The 13,402-nt window shown below is 43.8% G+C and overlaps 1 protein-coding gene across 4 annotated transcripts in view; it reads right to left on the bottom strand.

The window, feature by feature from the left end:
- Nucleotides 1-13,402, bottom strand: part of APBA2 (amyloid beta precursor protein binding family A member 2) — a 208,514-nt gene that overhangs the window by 34,124 nt on the left and 160,988 nt on the right. For all 4 annotated transcript variants that reach the window (XM_054042568.1, XM_054042565.1, XM_054042566.1 and 1 more), the window contains 2 exons: nucleotides 12,874-12,960; nucleotides 4,472-4,657 (listed from right to left, as the gene is read on the bottom strand). In XM_054042568.1, the coding sequence (XP_053898543.1) occupies nucleotides 4,472-4,657; nucleotides 12,874-12,960 (273 nt within the window). The remainder of the gene's footprint in view (nucleotides 1-4,471; nucleotides 4,658-12,873; nucleotides 12,961-13,402) is intronic.

Genomic DNA, 13,402 nt, shown 5'->3' on the forward strand with positions numbered 1-13,402 from the left:
TAATCTAAATCTCCCTTGCTTCAAATTAAGCCACTTACTTCTTGTCCTACCTTCAGTGGACATGGAGATCTATTGATTCCTGTCCTCTTTATAACAGCCCTTAACATATTTGAAGACTGTTATCAGGTTTCCCCTTGGTCTTCTTTTCTCAAGACTAAACATGCCCAGTTTTTTTTAACCTTTCCTAATAGGTCAGATTTTCTAAACCTTTTATCATTTTTGTTGCTCACCTCTGGACTCTCTCCAATTTGTCCAAATCTTTCCTCAAGTATGGCCCCCAGAATTGGACACACTATGCCAACAGAAGCCTCACCAGTGCCAAGTAGAGTGGGACAATTTCCTCCTGTGACTTCTGTATTACACTCCACAATATTAGCCTTTATCACAGCTGCATCACATTGTTGACTCATTCAATTTCAATCTATAACCCACAGATCCTTTTCAGCAGTACTACCACCTGGACAGTTATTCCTCATTTTGTAGTTGTGCATTTGATTTTTCTTTCCTAAGTGAAGTGTGTTGTCCTTATCTTTACTGAATTTCATTTTGCTGATTTCAGACCAATTGCCCAATTTGTCATAGTGGTTTTAAATTCTAATTCTGTACTCCAAAGTTCTTGCAACCCCTCCCAGCTTGGTATCATCTGCAAATTTTATAAGTATACTCTTCATTATCCAAATCATTAATGAAAATATTGAATAGTATTGGATCCAGGGCTAAACCCCGTGGAACCCCACTAGATACACACTCCCAGTTTGACAGTGAATCATTGATAACTATTCTGAGTATGGTCTTTCAACTAATTGTGCATCCACCTGATAGTAATTTCACCAAGACCACATTTCCCTAGTGTGCTTATGAGAATATCATGTGGGACTGTATCAAAAGCCTTACTAAATCAAGAAATATAACATCTACTGCTTCCCCCATTCACTAAGCCAGTAACCCTGTCAAAGAAGGAAATTAAGTTGGTTTAGCATGATTTTTGTTTGACAAAATCATGCTGGCTATTCCTTATAACCCTATCATCCTCCAGGTGCTTCCAAATTTCCTTTCACTCAAATTGCCTTCCATCTTCAGATTCACTACCAATTCTTCCCTGTCAACCAGAATCAAGTCTAAAATGGCTGCCATCTTGGCTACTTCCCACACAAAAAGTTGTCCCAAATATATTCCAAGAACTTACTGGAAATTTTGTGGGTTTTGGTATTACTTTTCCAACAGATGTCTGGGTAGTTAAAGTCCCCCATTATACCAGGTCTTGTGTTTTGGGTATTTTTGTTGTTCTAGAAATGCCTCATCCACCTCCTCTTCCTGATTGGTAGTTTATAGTAGACTACTATCAGGATACCCCTTTTATCATTAACCAGTGACTCCCACCTCCTTCTGGACTTCAGAGCAAGGGTATATATTCTTGATATTTTCTTTTACCCCACCTGTCCTTCCTGAACAAAGCTATAGCCTATATCAATATTCCAGTCATGAGACTTATCCCACCAAGTCTCTGTGATGCCAGCTAAGTCATAATTTAGCTTATGTACTAATATTTCCAGTTCTCTAATTTCCTTTGTTTTGTATTTTCCCATCCAGTTTTATCAAAGCATAATATCTAGACCAGGGCTCGGCACGCGTGCCTATTTTTAATGGCACGCTGGAGCCTGCCAGGACTCCATTAAAAATCCTGCCCAGCCCAGCCCGCTCTCCTCTGCCCTCCGCTCCCCCCGCGGGGGCAGGGAGCAGAAGCATAGCCGTGCACACGGGGTAGGCAAATGACCCCACTCTCCCGGCACGGCAAGCCGCGGGGGCCGCGCTCCTAGGCCGGAGCGCAGCAAGCTGCCGGCCCCTCCCAAGCCTTCTCCCCTCCCCTGGAGCTCTGCCGCCGCGCGCGCAGCGCTCTGGGGGTAGGGACTGCGCGCTCCTGCGGGGCAGTCTTTGGCTCCGCGGGGAGGGAAAGACGCTCCCCGCTCACCCAGAGCCCTGCCACCACGCGCACAGAGCTCTGGGGGCCGAGGCCACGCGCTCCCGCAGGGCAGCTTATCAGGCTCTGCGTGGAGCCTCATGGTAAGGGGTCCAGGGCCGGGGGGGTTGGATAAGGGGTGGGCGTGGGGGCAGTCAGGGGACAAGGTGGGTTGGATGGGGGGGGTCTCTGGAGGGGGCAGTCAGGGAGCATGGGGGGGTTGGATGGGGCATGGGAGTCCCGGGGTCTGTCAGGGGGCGGGAGGTGGATAGGGGTCAGGGCAGTCAGGGGACAGGGAGCAAGGAGGGTCCTGGGGGTGCAGTTAGGGTGGGGGGTCTCTGGAGGGAGGAGTCAGGGGACAAGGAGCTGGGGGGTTGGGAGTTCTTAGGGGGGCAGTCACCCAGCCCTCTCCCCTGAGCCCTGACCCCCCACACACACACCTTGCCCTCTGCCCTGAGCCCCACACACACCCCAGACCCCTGCCCTGAGCCCTGTACCTCCCTCATACACACCCAGCCCTCTGCTTCATCCCACCCCCACAACCCTAGCCCTGACTCTGGTACCCCCACACATCCCCAGCCCCCCCTCTGCCCTGACCCTGCACCGCCCCACATCCCCAGCCCCCCCACACCCTATGCACCCACCACATCCCCACCTCCACCTGGAGCACCAAAGGGGAGCTCCTGCACCCCCCCCCCACATTCCCATCTGCACCCCTCGCATCAAATGGGAGCTGCCCAGGTAAGTGCAGCACACCCGAACCTCCTGCCCCAACTCTGAGCCCCCTCCCTCATTTTAGCTCCTGGCCCGACCCTTCACCCCCAGCCCTGTGCTCAGTGCACTGCCACCCTCAGCTCAGTGCAGAGAGAGGAAGAGAATGGCCAGAATGAGGGAAAAAGTAGGTACCCACTGTATGTGGGGAGGGCCGGGACCCCAGACTGGCAGCGGGCTGAGTGGATCCAGCAGCCAGGATCCTGGCTGGCAGGAGCCGGCGGATGGAACCCGTGAGCGACAGTGAGCTGAGCCGCTCAGTTCACTGCCAGTCAGGGGTCCTGGCCGCCGGCCCCAGACAGCCCGCTGCTCGTCTGGGGTTCTGGCTGCTGGACCCTTGCCAGCCGGGGTCCTGGCCGCAGGCCTCACTCAGCCCGCTGCCGGCCAAAGCGAACAGAACCCCAGACCAGCAGCGGGCTGGTGGCGTAAGATCAACATTTTAATTTCATTTTAAATGAAGCTTCTTAAACATTTTGAAAACCTTGTTTATTTGACAATACAACACTAGTTTAGTTATATAATATATAGATCGGCGTTGGCAACGTTCGCTCGCCCGCACCGCTACTCCCCGCCCCCATTGGCTCGGGACGGTGAACTGCGGCCAGTGGGGGCCACGATCGGCCAAACCTGCCACGTCAGCAGGTAAATAAAACTGGCCCTACCCACCAGGGTGCTTACCCTGGCGAGCCGTGTGCCAAACGTTGCCAACCCCTGGTCTAGACTAACTTTACCCAAGAGTGCTCTAAAGCTAAGAATCTGCCACCTTTTGTGAATGCACTATGGCACAGAGTATACAGAAACAGAATGACTATAATCACCATCTTTATTGTGCAGATGCTTTTTTGAGTGAGGGGTCAAAGTATTTTCTGTATAATCAAAGCTTTTATTTAAAAAGTATTGGTTTAGCCCTTCTAGTTACAAAGAAAACCTTCCAACAGCTGCTGCTCTGACCGTACAGCATTAGGGGAAAGTGCAATTTATACCATTTTCAATGCAGAACATATAAATGAAGGCGTTTTGATGTTTTTAAATATAAGGGGCCTGATTCCCAGGTCTGTTGAGAGCACTTTGCGCATACGTAAAATCAGCAGATCTGTCCATAAGGATTTCTCCTCCCCAGTAGGGAGACAGCAAGCAAAAGGGGATCTGGCCAGGGCCCACCCTTTGACCTGGCCAATCTCTGGCTGCTGAAATAGTCCTTTTGGGGCTGTCAGTGACTGGCCATAAGTTAGAGCAGCTCTTAAGACAAGGACCAGACAGGTCTCTGGTTAGCCCCGGGGTTGAGGGAGCATAGACATGTCATTCAGCATAACTCAGCCAGACCAAAGAATCTGATTCAAGATGATCAGTTTTGTAGCCACTGAATGTAAATATCTACTTTGGCCATATATGGTAAAATGAACTTTAAAAAAGCATCCAAATGATTATGTATTACAATATCCAGAGGGGAGTGTAGGTTGAATGAGCACCAACAATTCTGGGATAGTGGAGGAAGATTCTGGGAGTTGAAGAAGGAAATGCGAGTGATTTAAAGGTATAGGTGAAAAAAAATAAAGTGAGAACAGTTTGGGATAGAACAGTAACAACTATTATAAAAGTTAGCCTGTAAACCTTTGAAAGGATCAGCCAATCAGAAAAGCAATTCTTGGTAACAAAAATGCATTAATGCGATAGATACCATTAGATTTCTGAGATCCCTTAAGTGACATATTGTATTTAAAAAAAAAATTTAAGTTTACTTACATCCTCAGATTCAAAGACATGACATATCATTTTGTACTGTTTCTTTCCTTCTTGGGCACCAGGTGTCGTCTCTATACAGTCTTGAGAAGCAGACCTTGGCATCCGGCGTCTTGCCATTAAAACAACGATGTTACCAATATCAGCAATGTATGAGATTGTGCGCAACGCATGATCCATCATAGTTTCCTACACAAAACAAAAGATAAACAAAAATGTTCCACATGCACAATATTACTCCAGAAATGTCACTTTTCCCCTCTCCCATATTGTCTAATTTCTTGAGCGTGTCAACAGACAGCTAAGCTTGCATCTCTTTGTGCAGTTTATATGGGGCCAGATCCTGCAGCCTTTATTCAGCCAATTTCTCAAACAAAACTGCCATTGAAGTCATAGCCTGAGTTACTGAAAAGCCCTGGGCTTCAATGGAAATTTTGTCTGAATAACAACTGCAGATATTTGGCACACAGGCCCTATTACAAAAAGTTAAAAAGCATCAGGCCTCAAGTAAAAAGAAAATATGTTCCAATATTTTAGAAATAATTTCATCATGTTTGAAAATACATGGCTTTTGCAAACAATTAAACTCCAAAATAAAGCAGTGACAGAAGCTGTTTATAACAAGATCATGAGCATTACTGCTATGTCAGACAAGATAAAGAAGGATTCAACAAACCATAAGGTAACATTTTCTGAAATACAAAGTTAACATTTTCTTTCCTCATAATGGACTGTAAATGTTGTGTTGCCTTCTTCTCATTACGAGGGGCAAATTTTAACAGAGATATTCTTCCTCCTTCCTCCTCACCATGTAAGTCACACCAGCTAGGACACAGATATCTGAAAGGGAGGTCAGCCTAGAGTCTGGATTCAGAAAGGTACTCAATGCACCCATACTCTACTGAAGTCAATGGCACTATTTGCATGCTTAAAGTGAGGCACATGCTTTAGTACCTTTGCTGAATTAGGTCCTAGTCTGAGTTCATATCACCTCTGAATTTGGCCCTCTATGGTTGTCTGTTGGCAAATGTTGGTTTCCATTTGCAGTATCTGTAGAGGACTACTGAAGTTCAGCCACCTGTAGGCAGGTGGATAACTGGTACACAATATGTTGCACAATAGGGGAGATCAGAAAGCTCTGGGCAAATTCTCCTCTCAGCAACATGAGCATAATCAAAGCTAATGAGCCTTAGCTAGCATAACTAGTCAAAATCTTCCTCAGCCGAGTCAAATTAGGGTTGTCAGGCTGCCAACTCAGTTACACTGGACAAGCTTTGACCCCTGGATGTTAGCTGAGAAAAGCCTTTTGCTCCTTGATTTTAGGAAACAATGAAAACCTGCCCAAACTATGATCTGAGAAAGGTATCTTATGTAAGAGCACGCTATTGCTCCAAAAGGTGAAAAAATAACTCTGGAGCAGTTTTTAAACACTCTTCAAAAATTTCTACCTCTATCTCACATCTTTTAGTACTGCATCCTCTTGGTGGATTACTTCTGCCTTTTAATTTATTTCTCTTTTTAAACTTTGTGACATTACCAGGGAAATCTCAGCTTACCATCTCCAGATGCTTTCTCCCAGGAATGTATCATTATGGAACTAATAAAGTTATCCTTGGGCAAACATGAAGTCAGTGAATGTTTGCAATCACAGAAGAATTTTTTTTTTTTTGTCACCGAACTTGTTTTATCCCGGATATTACTATGTATTTGTCTTTTGCAATGATCTAAATCTTTGCGTTATTGATTTCTAGTTTATACTTCTGTCATTTGTTTGTTCAATCAAAAAGCAGTGATCTCATTTTTAATCATGTCTCCTTTGCACCACTGGGTATAAACTTGCAGTAAGTTTTATTATTAGTGAACTTGCACTGAATATGAATAAATGAATGTGGCCCACCAGCTACCTTACAAGATTCCTCATTTATGAGATGTTCTGCAGCTAAATAACGCTATTATAGTTCTGAAAGAACTTTAAACATTTAGAATTGTAAAGCCAAATAGTTTTTTGTACTGATATTCTAGGTAATTGTAAATTTATACAGGTTTTAAGCAGCACTCTTGAAATATTTGATTGTTATTTCGCCTGAAGAGATAAAACATCCATCAAATCTTCTGCTTGAACTGGAATACAAGCACTTGTTCTTGAATCAGTGCTTTCTGAATCTTCCCCGTGCCGCAGGAATTTAGTCTGAAATCAATATATTGTTTTATTGTTTCCCTTTTAAACATTTCTGGCCCTTGTCCAGGAGAGAAGGGGGCCTCTGCAGCTTGTGGCCCATGTAAGGTCTGCAGCTATAATTCCTGGCTTTGCAGCTGCGGGGGGCTGCTCCCTGTTCCCAAAAGGTGGTGGACATGCAGTGTGATGTTACATATGTGATGTCAGATTTCATCCAGCCCAATTGAGATATGTAGCAATTGGGCTAATGAGAGTGAAGTGATAGCACAGAGCAGATTGTTGTGAACGGAAACAGTCAAATAACTTTTTCCACCCTACAGCAGTCTGACATGTCATGTAGAAACATTAACAAACAAATACCCAATGGGTCAGTGCTGCCTGAGTGAGGCTATGCAGTCAACCATCTTGAGGGGGCTCCTGTGATTTAGCTTTCCTCCTTGGCCCCTCCTCAGCAACCTAACGCACGTAACACATTGGGGCTTTGCCTTTGGCCTTGTTCAGCAGGATGACCTGCCTCCTGACCTTCTGCAGAGCCACTACATATGGCTTTCTGGGACCTGTGTGACTCAAAAGCGCATGGAAAACTGTTATAATCAAAAGAGATATCTTGATATCAAGGAAATCTTTCAGAGTAGACCCCGATATCAGCAACTCCAGAGCAAAATGTAAAGCCTGCTTTTGTCCTTGCTTTCCCTAAATAGCACCACAATAATAGCACCAGTCCCTTCTGGCTGCAGGAAGGAGAAAGAGATGCTCTTGCATACACTTTAGAATTCTGCAAGGTGTTTACCATCCAGCATGGCAGGGGCCATATTAGAACTTAGATTTCTATGTTGATGCCCACATGGCACAGTAAGACCCCACAAAATCTCAGCTTCTGTTAAAAATATGTTTCTAGTCTTCAAGGTTATGGAGATAATCCTGAGATGTGAAACAAGCATAACCTTAGTGTTCTCTTTCTGAGTCTGCAGGTAGCTTGATGCACTGTCCCTGTGAGGTGTGAACATCCCTAGTGTCCATGACCCTCAGTGGGATGTAAACTCAAGGCCAATTATGATATTTTGTATGTCATCAATTATACCACTGCTTACCATTTTTTCAAATGGGGTGGGAGTGAAGTCCAGGGGGTCAAATTGGGAGATACTGCAGGGAAGGAAATGCAGAAGGGAAAAAAGGAAGAGACATACAAGAACAGGTGAAAGAAAGAAACAGAGAACGGTGGATAAGTGAGGAAGAAATAAAAGGGTGGAAACAGCAGTGGTCCTACAAGTGAGATTGTTTCCCACTATGCAATGCTGAATGTGACATATAACTAAAAAAGTTTAGTGATTACATAAGGCCATATTCTGCCCCTGACCCTTGTGTAATTGTCACAGTGGCAGCAGTGGGAACTCTGCCGTGGATTGAAGGTCATATATAGTGGAAAATGTATGTCCTGGACCACAACCCATAATTTTAAAATGCAATTTGATCCACTCCAAAGAATGATTTGATCCTTCCACCCCTCCTCTAGCTATTCATTAGTTAATTCTTGTCCTTATGGAGGTAAGGAGCCACATATCTGGGTATTTATCTATCAAATTACAATGCTTCTCTCCCAGGCCTGAGAGAACAGAAGAGTTTTTCAGGTCAGGAAGAACAATTGTTTTAAGAACCATAATACAGTGTAACTTGACAGAGCTAGAAAAATACCAACACTGATAACTTATCGGAACGACCTGGTCTATAGATTTTTCTAATCTCTTTTTTCCAGACACTATTCTTAAAATGCTTTTAATAATTCTTTTCAGTCTGAAATAAAACATTCTGTGTTTATCCCTAAATTGCGATAGATGAAATGTGATGACCACAGAAGGGCTTGGGGGTTTCTGTGAAAATCTGCAGGGTCCAGCAGCATCTATAAAGCTTCTCTCAGTGGAGGGGAAAATGTATTATAATGGACATCTCCCAGCAGGCGATGGGAACTCTGCAGGGAGAGTTGTTTTTCAGGAGGCTGTTCCAAGTATCCAAATCATACACACAAGGTTCACAAGAAAGAATGGAGGTGGGGAAATAAATACATCTATGCATTTAGAGTTTCTGTCCCCCATGTCCACCACCCACGAGCAGGTCAGATTTTTTCCCTCCCAATCCTAAAAGTAGATTCTCTCCTGCTTCCCCCCACACCTTTCCATTGTTTACTACAACTAAATGTGGAACTAAACTGTATTAACTGCACTTGTCCACCTTTCTTTCTCTTCCTCCATCTCCATATTTTTTCTCCTTTTCTCTCTGCATCATTGCTCTTTTCTCTGCTCTCAGGGTATGTCTACACTACCCGTCGGATCGGTGGGCAGCAATCGATCCAGCGGGGGTCGATTTCTCGTGTCTAGTCTAGACGCAACAAATCGACCCCCGTGCGCTCTCCCGTCAACTCCTTACTCTAGCTCAGTGAGTGGCGCAGGCAGAGTTGACAGGGGAATGGTAGTAGTCAATTTATCGCAGTGAAGACACCATGGTAAGTCAAAGTACGTCGACTTCACCTACATTATTCACATAGCTGAAGTTGCGTAACTTAGATCGATTCCCCCCCCCCCAGTGTAGACCAGGCCTCAGTATCCCCTCCCATTACTTTCCCCCTTCTCTCCTTGTTTCTCTCCCTATCTCCCTGTCCCTAAATTCCCCATTTGTCTTCTCTCCCCTAATCTCTCCATCCCTTCCTATCTGGATCCTTAATCTTTCCCTCTTCCCTATCCCAAGTCTCCCTATCCCAAACCTCTCACCCATATCTCTTTCCTTGGAAAACCAAATATATCCTCCCCCCCCACCCCCAGACCTGGTTCTCCTTCTCCCAAATGGCCATCTGGGTTCCCCTTCATCCAAATCTCCTTGCCTCTATATGTGTTGCTCTCCTAGAAGTCCCTGTTGCTACCCCTCATGGATTTATTTCCCATATCCTGGTTCCCTGATTTCTTCATTCTCCCTTTCATATGTTCCGTTTTTCCTTCTTCTTTGGTGGCTCCCTCCTCTCCTCTTTTTACCAGGGAAAAAGGACTGTGGCTACTCTGAGGGTCAGTTGATTAAATCTGAAGCAGATCTCAAAGGAGGGTTGGGGGCGGGGGCAGGGGAAGAGGGGCTGCATGTTCTCCCACAGCCCTCCTGGTGGCTGATGGCTGCCAGGAACTAAATAGGAGCTGGGAGCCTTTACCTGTACAGTTCCTGTGGCTGCACTGTGGGAGCACGAGTCAGAGAGCTAGACAACTCAGAGACCTTCATAGGACCACTCCCTAGGATGGACACTGACTCAGAATACTAGACGCTCCGGTACTTCTGGAATGGCGTGGACACGCCCCCGCCTGCGTGACCCCACACACACGGTGTGTGTGAGATCACATCAGTGGGGGCAGAGCAGAACACTCTGAAAAATGGTATCTCATTGAACATCAGCTTTACCAGTGACTGGGTTGTGGAATCAGGGCATGTAGATTTGCCAGCCTCATGTTGTTCCTCACCTCTCCTGCTGCTTCACTATCCCAGCTTTTCCACATTGTGAATATGAGAAGCAGGAGATGGTTGCTGTGGCACTTGTGCCAATTTCACTCCCAGACTGCAAGCCCAGCCCACAGAGCAGAGCAGCTAGAGATCAGAAGTATGGCACTCTGTCAAAAGCGGGGTTATTTCTAACACATGAGTTGAACAGGTGGTCACACAGAGCTGAAAATATCACGTGTGAGTGACTTCAGGCTGGTAGGGGCAACCATTTGCTAGTTTTGCCTATGGCAACAAACTCACTAGAACCACGGGTCCAAGGTGACAATATGCCTTACTGCCACTACTGACCCAGTTCAAACCCCAGCATAAATCAAGTTAGATGTCTTGTGACAATTTTTTAGTGAAATTATAATTCTTTTAAACCAGTTAGTACCACCAGATGCTTCCATGCATGACATACAATAAAATTACATAAGGGTTAGAACACTGAATTAATGATTGCAGAAAGTGGTTTTATATAATTGACAGATATAAAACTGCACACTGCCTGTGCCAGCTGCTACACCAGTTGATATAGAGCCACAGTAATGAAGCCAGTCAAGAAATCTCTCTAGCACTGGTAAAAACACAGTCAAGCTAAAAATGCAAATACTCATCGACAGTGAGTACTAAAAGACAGGGGAAGCAAAGCCTCCGGCTACTCTGAGACCTGCTGTACACAGAAAAATCAGCCACATTCGAAGTAGGCTTTAGTAAAATCCTTTAACATAATCAATTCCAATATCAGATTTTTATTTTTGTTCAATATACAGGGCCAGACTCTGGTACCCTCACTCATAGTGAATAGCACTTGTGGAATAAGGTAATACTCACCTTGAGTAAGGGTATCAGAATCTGCCTCAGGGTGCTTTTGCTTTTCCTTGTGTGTAAAGCCCATTCAGTAGAACTGCTCATATTGAAATATTTAAGGAAAGGAGAGAGCGAAGTCCATTGAGAGGAGCCTTCATTAAACCAACTGGAATAACAAACCAAATCCATGTATCATCTTCATCCCATACATCTAGCTACTGAATGTGTCTGCTCATTCACCAATAATTGGCTCTTTTAACCCTTGATCTGACTTGATTGTCTGCATACAATAGACATGTTAAATGTATGTCGTAACAATGAAGACAGATTTTGCTATCAATGCTTATAGCATTGATAACATGCTCTGCATTGTACAAGACAAAGCATTTTTACCATCAAGCGGGAAAAAATATAGGCCTGAATCAGTACGGCTACTGCTGGTCAGCACTGAAGTGCATTGGCAGAGCTGGGTATGGTAGATTGCAATGCAGCTGCCACATTACATGGTATATTCTACTCTTCGGCTGTGCAAATATGAGAAGTTTATAGTATGTCCACATTAAAAGAAAAGTACACTGGCTTCAGCCAGTAGTGTTAATTCCTTACTTTAACAAGTACTAGAACTACCCAGATTGTACCTATAGAATAAAAACAAAACAAAACAATTGGGGGGGGGGGAAATACTTCCATACCACCTGGTAAATCTCCAGCCTCTAAGAGCTCTAGCTATTCATCTACTCTTGACATGTTAGGGAGTTATTCTCAGGATGTATGATTACAGTCAGTCAAGACAAGACAGCCACTCCATATATTCATTAGAGAATAATGGAAAGCATTAAGTCCGTCATCACTGAACAACCTTACGAGGTGGCCTGTAACATAGCTATAGTTGTTAATTCAGCAGTTGCCATTTCTGCAGTAGTCTTGCTAATGTACCAGGTACATAACATTCCAGTGCAGGTGGCTTCAAAACCAAGTTTTATGATAATCATAATGCTGGTTGTAAAAATGAGCACAATAAGCCGACAATTTGGGTATGAAAGTTTGTCCTGAGCCCACTGAATGAAACTATTATAGTACATTCCTTGCTGCTATATATGCCTTCTAATTTTGTTGGTGGGGATTTTGCACCCTTTTTCCTGATCTCCCCACAGTGTAAGAGATTTTTATCCTACTTAAAATTTAGATTCTATTTACTAAATTACATTTCATTAGATTGTAAGTTCTTCAGGACAAAGACAATCTTTTACTATGTGTAGGTACAACACACATCAAGCACAACAAGGCCCCAATCTCGGTCATAGCCTCTAGACACTACCGTAATATTTTAATAAATAATAGACCTTGGGGAGGAAGGATGACAATTCAGATACAGTTTCTTGAAAATCGGGAAGTTAAATGGAGAGAAATGAAGGGCTTGGTTAAAGTGGCAAATGACCTTTTTAGACAAAAGAGAGTGGAACAAAGAACCAGATCTGAAACTCAGGATAGCTCTTAAGACATAACAAGGCTGAAATGGAGTAGGTGGACAACCACACGTGAATCTTGAAAGGCTTCAGGATTTTAACCTAACTGGTTTTACACCTTGATAATATGCAGGTTTCTTCCCAAAAAAGAAAATACAGCAAAATAAAATAATAATAATAGTAATAATAATAATGAAAAAAACCCAAACCCTCAGCATAAAAATAAAATACTGAGAAATGGCAACTTTGACAAATATTTGACAAATATTGACAAATGCCCATATGGTGTATCCTTTCCAAATGCTAGTATCCATTTCAATGGTGTGTTTAACCACATATCCAGTAAAGACAATTCTTTCTCAACATGTGAGAACATGTTATTCTAAAGTGAGAGCCATTGTGTAAAATCAGCAATATTTTTTAAGCATTATGATTAAACATACCTGTGTATCTGCATTCAGAACTTTAATCCTCTGTGTGGAGATGAACAGATCCACTTCAGTCAAGGCCTGGGAATCTCCCTCAGAAGTCTAAAAGACAGTCGCATTGTAACAAAGGGAATTTTAATTTTCTATTTAAAGTGACATCTCCATTGATCACTTCAAGCAAAATGTAATGTTGAACAATTACATTGCTGAGCTACTACAAAGACAGCTATTCAAAGGTGTTTCCATATACATGCAAATTTAGTATTAGAGGACATTTACTGCCGAGGAAGAGATGTTTTTATTTTGTGGGTGAGTATGAACTTTCAGAGCTCATGGATGGTGCTGAATTGACGTCCTCTATTTATTGACATAACTGGAGAAATGGCATGGATACTTTCCCACACTGTCTCATCTGCATGCCTCATCCCTGTTCTTGAGGCACCACCAATAGACATCAGAGAGTAGTCTATTCTCCATACCTATTCAGTCCTTGCCATTGGTACTGGAATTACTAATAAGGATGCAAATCAGAGCTAATTGTTGT

This window comes from Malaclemys terrapin, chromosome 10 (genome assembly GCF_027887155.1).
Source record: "Malaclemys terrapin pileata isolate rMalTer1 chromosome 10, rMalTer1.hap1, whole genome shotgun sequence".
Taxonomy (NCBI): Eukaryota; Metazoa; Chordata; order Testudines; family Emydidae; genus Malaclemys; species Malaclemys terrapin.